The sequence below is a fragment of the Pongo abelii genome, chromosome 8, assembly GCF_028885655.2.
Source record: "Pongo abelii isolate AG06213 chromosome 8, NHGRI_mPonAbe1-v2.0_pri, whole genome shotgun sequence".
Classification (NCBI taxonomy): domain Eukaryota; kingdom Metazoa; phylum Chordata; class Mammalia; order Primates; family Hominidae; genus Pongo; species Pongo abelii.
Genome location: NC_071993.2, coordinates 76,137,951 through 76,147,616, shown reverse-complemented (window position 1 = coordinate 76,147,616; position 9,666 = coordinate 76,137,951). Strand labels below are relative to the sequence as shown.

At 36.0% G+C, this 9,666-nt stretch overlaps 1 protein-coding gene across 3 annotated transcripts in view; it reads left to right on the top strand.

Moving 5' to 3' along the window:
* Positions 1 to 395: 395 nt before the first annotated feature.
* Positions 396 to 9,666, top strand: part of MYPN (myopalladin) — a 111,651-nt gene continuing 102,380 nt past the window's right edge. The window contains exon 1 of one of the 3 annotated variants that reach the window (XM_002820892.6): positions 396 to 1,642. Coding sequence is in view for 1 of the 3 variants with exons in the window: in XM_024254243.3 (XP_024110011.3) it covers positions 2,184 to 2,260 (77 nt within the window). In the remaining 2 variants the exon portion in view is untranslated. Of the gene's footprint in view, positions 1,643 to 1,726; positions 2,261 to 4,494; positions 5,187 to 9,666 lie in introns of those variants that run through there. The other 2 variants (XM_024254243.3, XM_024254241.3) reach the window with 2 other exon arrangements.

Genomic DNA, 9,666 nt, shown 5'->3' with positions numbered 1-9,666 from the left:
TTCAGCACTAATGCCTAACTCCAGTCTACATATCAATTCATGTTCCCAGATAAAACATTGCATATAGAGTTTATTGCAAGCATTTGCTTTTTTCTTTCTAAATTATCACTTCTTTTTTTTGCTTAGTCATACAAAATAATGTCAGGGTTGGTTTCAGTCAGAAAAATTACAAACTTAAACCCTATATAGTGTTCCCTTAGAATATTTACTAAAAGAAAGATATATTTTCTATTCTTTCTTTTTTCTTTCTTTCTTTTTTTGAGACAGAGTCTCACTCTGTCGCCCAGGCTGGAGTGCAGGGGCGTGATCTTGGCTCACTGTAACATCTGCCTCCTGGATTCAAGTGATTCTCCTGCCTCAGCCTCCCAAGTAGCTGAGATTACAGGCACGCACCACCGCGCCCGGCTAATTTTTGTATTTTTAATAGAGACAGGGTTTCACCATGTTGGCCAGGCTGGCCTTGAACTCCTGACCTCAGGTGAGCCACCCGCCTCAGCCTGCAAAGTGCTGGGATTATAGGCGTGAGCCACCGTGCCCGGCCTAATATGTTTTCTATTCATTTTTACCTTTAATTTTTCACAAATATGTTGGAAATATAATCATTTGAATATTTGCAGTGGTTACAAGCACAGACTCAGGTTCAATTTTGGCTCAGTCACTTACTTGTTGTGTGACCTTGGGCAAGTTTTAAACTTCTTTCTAAGCCTCAAGTTTTCATCTGTAAAATGAGAATTATAACAGTACCTACTTCATAGACGTTAAGGAAATCTATTAAATAAAACACATACACAAAGATCCTAGCATAGTGCCTAGCACATAGCTAAGGAATGTTAACTTATTTCTACCAAGACTATAGCATATTTATGTGTGTTAATATAATCATTATATTAATGTGGTGAGAAGTAGGATTTAACTGTATACCTTGAGGAGTACATACATGATAACAATTGTTCCAGATTTCTTTAGTAACTTAGTCTCAGAGTGCTCTTTTAAAAAGTTCTGAATAGATTTTCTTCGCGGAAATGATACTTTTTGAAAAGTGTAAACTTTGATATGTACTACATACCAAAAGCACAAGTAAAGGAAGCTTTGTTGTGTTTTAATGCAAACCACATAGTAAAGCTTTAATTTAATCACCTTAAAATTAGGGGAACAAACAGGAAGTGTTGTAATAATTGATTGTTTTTTCATATTTACCTTAATAAATGCCTTGACCATAGTCCCAGTTTGGTATCAAATAAAGATATTTATACATGTAATATGCATCCTGTGTATAGATATCTTATGTATTCCATGTGCTTTATTCTTGAGAATTTCTTTACTCTTATTTTCATTTAGACTAAGGAGAAATCAAGAAAGCCTATTTCCTTAGTCATCTTAGTCATTATCCACCCCCACCAGCTCTCCAGGCTAAGAACATCATGCAGACTGAGTTATTAAAGTTGATCTGAAAGAGCAATCTGTTCTAAATGACTGTCCCTGGATCTGCAACGGAACCCTGTAAATACCCTTCATTACTCTGGTGGGGCAGTATCACATTTCCTTCATGCCACTTTTGTGTCTGACACAAGTTAGGCAGTGAGATTTGGACTTTCGATGATCCTGGTTGATTGATATAGGAATGGTGCTTCTCCTGAGACAGGTAACCACAAATTTACTTCTCAGGATAATGTTTTAAAGTGGGTGTTCTGTTTAGTTTTTAAAAATGTTTTTAGTTTTTAAAACTAAGTGGGTTTTGAACTTTTAAATAGTTTTTTTAATGTTTTGAGTTTTCCCAGGCAAGCATTTTCAGTAGTTTAGATGAAAAAGAAATTTCTTAATGATTTCATTGTCTTTTTCAATTATATTGTTGTCATGCCTTTTGTATAAGATCTTTTATAATCCACCACCCATCTATTGTTTTGGATAGTCAAGAACTTGTCTTTGCTGTGAAAATTTTTCTCATTAAAAATGAATAAAAAATACATACTTTCTCTGTTTTTCAAAAATACGGCATGGAGGTTTTGTTTAGTTTTTTCATCTGATACTGGATACGTCAAGATGAATCTATGAACTTCAAGCAATACTTATTGAAGCTTTGGTATATGTGAGTAATTTGTTTTAGAGAACTGGAGCCTATAGCGATATAAAAAAATAGCAAATGCAAACATTTTATATGAATCTACTAGCATGGAAATTCTCCCATGCTTACCGTCCAAGTGAAGACTTCCTCTGTCATAGATCTTCCAGATTCCTTGGCATTCCTGTGGATCATCCCAATGTGAGTAAATTGTTTCTGTGGCTGACTGACTGAATTAAGAAAACAGCTGAAGGCAAGCACAGGATCGTGTTCAAACCAGAAGAAACACATGTGTTGGATGAGCCACTCAACTTTATGGGGAAGGCTTAAGACATGTAACCAACCTTGTGTTTGCTTGCCACTTAACAAAGTTTGTTTTTAACTATGTTGGGCATTAGAAAGTTTTAAAGATTATTTTTTGTATCAATAAACTCTAGTGAAATCTTGAACTATTAGGTTTGTGTTATAATGTTTATACAAATACGACTGAAGATAAGCAAGATGGGAACTGGGTTATTTGGGAGCAGAAATTAGTTTTTAAAAACTAAAATCTAAAATATGTTTGATGTACTATAGCCAGAGTGTTCACAATTGCTAAATATTATTTATTTAAAACATTTATATTCAGCTTTTTTTCAAAGAGCTCAAAAATTGTGTATGGTATCTGTATTTGAAAATGTTGCAGTAAAAATGAAAAGAGAAAGATGACTGCCATTCAGAATGTCTTCGGCTTCTCTTTTCTTTTTTTTCTTTTTTTTTTTTTTTGAGACAGAGTCTTGCTGTGTCACCCAGTCTGGAGTGCAATGGCGCAATCTCGGCTCACTGCAACCTCTGCTTCCCGGGTTCAAGAGATTCTCCTGCCTCAGCCCCCCAAGGAGCTGGGACTACAGGCACGCACCTCTATGCCTTGCTAATTTTTTTTGTATTTTTAGTAGAGACGGGGTTTCGCTACGTTGCCCAGGCTGGTCTTGAACTCCTGAGCTCAGGCGATCTGCTTGCCTCAACCTCCCAAAGTGCTAGGATTACAGGCGTGAGCCACCGCGACCGGCCAGCTTCTTTTTTCTGTAACTCTTCTTTTGCATTTTAAACCTACTTTAATTCTTCATATAGATTCCTAATTTCACTGCCCAACCAGCTTTATTCTACCTTTTAGTATGAGTCTCCTTCAACCTTAGTGTTCTATACCTGGATGAAAGGTAGAATACCAGGCTTATCATGGCAGTTTGCAGGAAAGTAAAAATATGTTTACTTATAGTGTGTTTAAACATTGCCTTTACTAGCCACCTGAAATAGAGGTTCTACTCTCCCATGGGAGAGACCTACCCAAGACCCAGCAGCACTTACATTGATTATGGCTTAAGATCTGAGTGGGATAGCGGAGGAAGATCCCCTTTTTAAATAAAAAGAAATTGTTGGCATATCTACATAAATAGAATATGCAGAAGGACAATTAAGTGGTCTTGACATTAGTATCAGCACAAGATTAGGTAAGAGAGAAAATAAATCTGTACATTGAAGCTCTGGATTACTGTGGTAATGAGAATAACCTATACAGATAATTCATTTGCTCCTGTATCCTCTTCTCTCCTCAATACCAGTTATTTCAGTCTGAATTATTTAAAAGTGTTCTTCATCTTTTTTTGCCTGTGTAAGCATAAAACCACATAAAAAAGGTGTAATTAAACCTCCAATGCGATCACAATAAACAAAGAAATTTTATATCTGTTCAATGTACTATAAATAGTCTCACGATGACTGAAGAGGATAAAGATCTCTTCATAAATTCCACGAGGTCAGAAATTTTCGTGTATTTTGTGCACTGCTTTATACTCAGTACCTGGTACACAGTAAGCATTAAGTAAATAATTATCAAATGAATGAATGACTAGGAAGAAACCCTATAAGCAGTTGTATGACTTAATTAAGAAAGCTAGATTTAAACCAATGTATTTCATGCTATCAGAATCTAAGAATGATCTTTTTAAAGAATAATAACTGGCATTTAAGTCTGAATTTTCAAAGTCCTGGCTTCTACCATGATTGATAATGTTATAGCATCATTTAATCTATACTAAGCAATCAGGTTAACTTTTTTTCAAGTTTATTTATTTATTTATTTTTAATTTTATTATTTTTTTTGAGACAGAGTTTTGCTCTGTCCCCCATGTTGGAATGCAGTAGCGCGATCTCGGCTCACTGCAACCTCTACCTCCCCGGTTCAAGTGATTCTCCTGTCTCAGCCTCCTGAGTAGCTGGGATTACAGGCATGTGCCACCACCACACCTGGCTAATTTTTGTATATTTAGTGGAGACAGGGTTTCGCCATGTAGGCCAGCCTGGTCTTGAACTCCTGACCTCAGGTGATCTGCCCACATCAGCCTCCCAAAGTGCTGGGATTACAGGCGTGAGCCACTGCGCCCAGCCAAGGAATTTTTAATGTTAGTTACCTTGTCTGCTTTTGCTTAGCCTTTGGACAAACAATTCAAAAAAGCTCTCAGCTTTAAAACGTTAGACCTTAGCTTCATGTTGGCTTTTCATAGTCAAATTTCCTAAAACGTATCAGTGATTTAATGAGAGTAAATTTCTTATTGATTAAAATTAAAGATCTTAAAAATTAAAATTAAGAGTTTTCATACATTTAAAAATAATGTCATTTTTTTGAATGATGAACTATGGTATAATGCATTTAGTGTTCATTCCAAACATCAATCAATAAATAACTTGGGCCTCTAGCTATAAGGGAAATTCTATAGGTAAAAGAACTGATTGACCCCCACCCCCATAGGTGCTGTCCTGCTATGGAATCCCTTTGCTCAGTTTTCTCCTGTCCAATCAGGTGGAATGTTTCACAGGCACATGGTTTATACAGCTCAAAATAACTTGGGACCTGTGAGCTGACAAATGCTCTGGCTCCGGTGGTGACAGGTTGTCCAGCTTCTTACAGCCATCTTCACTGAAACTAAGGTTAACTCCTCACTCTCTATGGACGGCTACTGTCTATTTCCAAGGGCGTGAAGAATTTCCCTCTTCTCCTGTGCTTTCATCTAAAAGTTCTCCCTGGATAATTATCATTGCAGTGGAGTGCCTCGATTGGACATCCTCATCTGGGTCAACTAAAAAAAGAAAGGTAATATCCAGATTTAAGTTCACAAGTGTGTTTTGATAACAGGGCACTGACAGTGGAAAAGCGAATATTTCAAAGAACTCATTACTGTTACTTGAAATGAAACCTAGGATAACTGTCTAATTACATATGACGGGACACGAAATTAAGTGAAAAATAAAGCTTTCCACATGTAAAGATTTTGGAGGGGATTGATGAGACTCATAGAGATCACAGCCTACTTGAGTTCCTAAGGAAAAATATCTCAACAGAAGAAGTTGTGACATGTTGCATATCTCACTGGCATTTTCCACACATTCATTTATTAAAAGAATGTTGTTTATATAGAGAATATGTATGCAATGCCTATTTCCTTTTTAAAGGAAGTTGAATCTAAAATAATATGCCTGCATAAAGACTTTCATTTTAAATTTTTTTATCATGTAAAAGGATACGCTTGCTATATTTAGTGTTGGGAGATCTGCTCCCTGGATTAATGTACACAACAGCTGCAGAAAGTCTTGCTCAAGGGACATTGCTCTTTCTTTCTCCTTTCTCTCTCTCTCTCTCTCTCTCCGTCTCTTTCTCTCTCTCTCTCCCTTTTCAGCTGCATCAGAAAGACACTTGACAGTCAGTGGCAAATGTTTGGCCTGGTACATTGCACTATTAGCAGTAATAGACGCACATCTTGAGTTATATTTTAAAAACTGTATAAGCAAAGAAAGAGAAAAGATGGATTATTATGTATTTCCAGTCCTCAAAAGTGAACATTACAGTAATGGTGTTAAGGAATTTTAGTACCTTATCAACAGATTTTTATATGCTTATTAAAGATATTAACATCAGCTTGAAAGAAACAAAACAGTCATCCAGTTTTCTTTCTCAAAAAACTATGATTCAATTACTTTTACTTTAGTAATAATGAAATGAATCCTACAAACACTAAATTAAAAATTTGTCATAACTTTATAGTCTCTCCTTAATAATAACGGTTCTTGAGTTCACATAAAATTCATAGTCCTTTTCTAGGAAATTGAGAATGTCTATACTTATAGTTATCATAAACATATTTTTTAAAACAGAAAATAAGATATACTGTCTGACACGTGATTTGACAACAAGCAAAATATTTAAAATCAAGGCCATCCCAAGAAATCTGAAATAGATGGATAATATACTTACAGAGGTGGGTGTCAAGAGATAAAATTATACGCCTTACAGAATCTTATAATAATGGACTATGAAACAAACAGTTGAACACTATCCAAATTCTGGAAGTGTGTCTCTATCCCCACTTACAGTATATGGCTAACGCTACTGGAACTCATAATAATGTGTTAAAACCCCAGTCTTCCATATATCTACAATTTATAATATAGACACTACTGCAATATGCTTACAAAGGCACTTTCAGTAGAACAGACACAGAACCACAATTTATGGACACAAGAAGTTGAATGAGTTTTTGTCCAAGCTGGTTTTGGAATTCATAGTGATAGTTTTTGCAAATTTGCTTTTGAAGATATGAGACAAGAAGTAAATCAGGTTCCATTTTGAAAGGGTTTTAATGAACTAATGTTGGTATGTGAAAATGTGAGAGTTCAATTTTTCAACAGTTAATTCCTACACGTAATAGGAATAGTAGACTCAGTTCACTAACCTGAAAATATAAGTCAAATGCTCCTGCCAACCCTAGAATAATTAATTTTTTTTCATTCACATTGAGATTTGACAAAGATGCTGCTGGTCTCATGGTGTTAGATAACAAGATAGAAAAATGAAAGGGTTTTCTTAACAGGTTTTCCCCTCTCCTAGGGGATGATATTTTTAAAAATATCTCTGTGGTGCTTCATGGTTGACCAAATGCTTTTAAAACTACTATAACATTACCCATTTGCTTAAAGGGAACAACTTAGGTAGAGACTGAATGGTCTGTTTAGAAATTGAAGAACAATTTCAGCAGATATATTTTTGGTGGGAACAAAGGTTGGTGGGACTATTTACCTGCAGTAGCTATAGAGTTCTCAGAGTTCATGTATAACCAGAGTCACCTTGACAAGCTCTGTGCAGGCTCCCTGCTACATAGACCTCCACTCGGAGTCACAGCGCACTCCACTCTCAGGGAGGGGCCCAAAAGAGCCTCCCAACAAAGTGCTTGAACTAGAACTTGATCTTGAGATCCCTTGGGACACCTACTGTTCTCTCAATCTAGCAAATGTATTATGTCAATTTAATTAGGGAAGTTAGCTTTTTTCAAATCCTTAATTACCTTAAAAATGACACAAATAGTAAGCTGAAGAAGAATGAAGTGTTAAATTTTTGCGTTTAAAAAACAAATATTTGAGTTGATAGGGATTGACAAAGTTTTCTCATTTGGGATTTCCTGTATAACAGTTTGGTTCATTATGAATGGTGAGATCTTGAGAGTGATATAAAACCTCCTATGCCTATCACTTTTGTGACAACCACCAAACCCTTTTTCTTTTTTGATCCTAGATGAAGTCTTCTTGATTGCCTTCCATGAGACTTTCTATGGGCCATAGGATTTATTTTTTACAGTATTTCTTTGCTGTCTTTCAGATTAAATAGTACCTTTGAGCTCTGGCTGCAGTGTCTTTCACTAGCGCTTCCCTACATGTTTGTCAACCCTGGATACAAAAACATACATAATACGCTTCGTAGGAGCCAGTCTTTTTTCTCCCACTCAAACGAAATCTTTACTTTCTTTCCTACATTCTTACTTTTACCAGTTCGATTAAAATAATAATAAGAAAATGGCCTACTCACCTTTGGCCTATTATCTAAAAGTCTTCATTACTTAACCTCTGCCCTTAAAGGAATGTCTCCAAACGGATTCCCATTAATTCCCTGATGGATCATCTCTGCTCGGCCTCTTTATCTCAACATTCTTTTCTGATGTATACATTTGTCTGTATTTATCTTTGTCTGTATTTTTCTTTTCTTCTTTCAAACTGAAAAATTTTTGAGATAATGTGTCTTGTATGATTTCCATATTATTATTGACATATCATTTCCATGTTCCTCAAGTTCTTACTCTGGTAATGCAGTATATACTAATTTATTAAATTACTAATGCTGTTCACACCAAAAATAGACTAGAAATAAGACTAAGATGGGGATGATCACTGTGATAGTGAAGGGATGGATATTGTAATAGTGTACCAAGTACACTCCATCTGCACCCAGATTTTAAAAAGGTGATCTGTACATAACTCTCCAGAACTGGTTCCTATTCACTGGGATTTGGTTTTTGACCCAGCAAGAACTTCTCCAAAAGAACTGACTTAGATACTTCTCTAGGGTGATATCATCGGATATAGAAGGCAAAACCAACAGGTCAATACTGGCATTAAAGAGAGGGAGCAAAGTCTATTTTTTCTTTCCCTAAAAAGCATTCTGGGCATATTAATTACACATCACCAGCAAAAGGTCACCTCAAATTTGCATAGTGCTCTAAGTTTTAAAGTGTTTTCACAAACAGACCTATGAAGTGAATAGGGTAGTTCTGCTCATCCCTGTTTTAGATGAGTTACTTAAACATATTTATCTTTTCCTATTCTGGCTGTCTTTACAAATAATTATTAACTATTAGGCTATTTTTGGGCCTGCCTCTAAACCAGATTTAGGTTACTCGGGAGTTCTTTGGTGTTTTCATGAATGTGCTTCCCACACTATAATGAATGTAGAGCAGTGTTTAAAGACACATGTAGCTAGGTGCAGTGGCTCATGCCTGTAATCCCAGCACTTTGGGAGGCCAAGGTGGGTGGATCGCTTGAGCCCAGGAGTTGGAGACCAGCCTGAACAACATAGGAAGACTCCATCTCTACAACAAATTTTAAAAGTTATCTGGGCATGGTAGAAAGCACCTGTAGTCCTAGCTACTTGGGAGGCTGAGGTGGGAGGATTGCTTGAGCCCCAAAGGTCAAGGCTGCAGTGAGCCATGACCGCACCACTATACCCCAGCCTGGGTGACAGAGTGAGATCTTGTCTCAAAAAAAAAAAAAAAAAAGACGCATTAAAAAAATAATAAATTCCTTTTTTTCAGCTTTATGAAGGTCTAATTGACGAATTAAAAATTGTATATATTTGTGATATACAAGGTAATGTTTTGCTATATGTATACATTTTGCAAAGATTAAATCAAGCTAATTAATATATCCATAGCCTCACATACTTACCACTTTTTTGTGTGGTGAGAAAATTGAAGCTCTACTCTTTCAGTAATATTGAAGAAAACATTACATTATTGCTAACTATAGTCCCCATGCTGTACAGCAAGCCTCCATAATTTATTCCTTCTCCTGTGTAACTGGAACTTTGTACCCTTTGACCAACATCTCGGCATTCCTCACACCCAGATTTGTTTTCTCATTTAAATATCTAATACTTCACAATCAGAATACTTCAGTATTTATGTTTGAATTCAAGTTACTTCATACTAGGTTTTGCCAATTCTCTGGTCAATGCCCCAGCTTAAATTTTC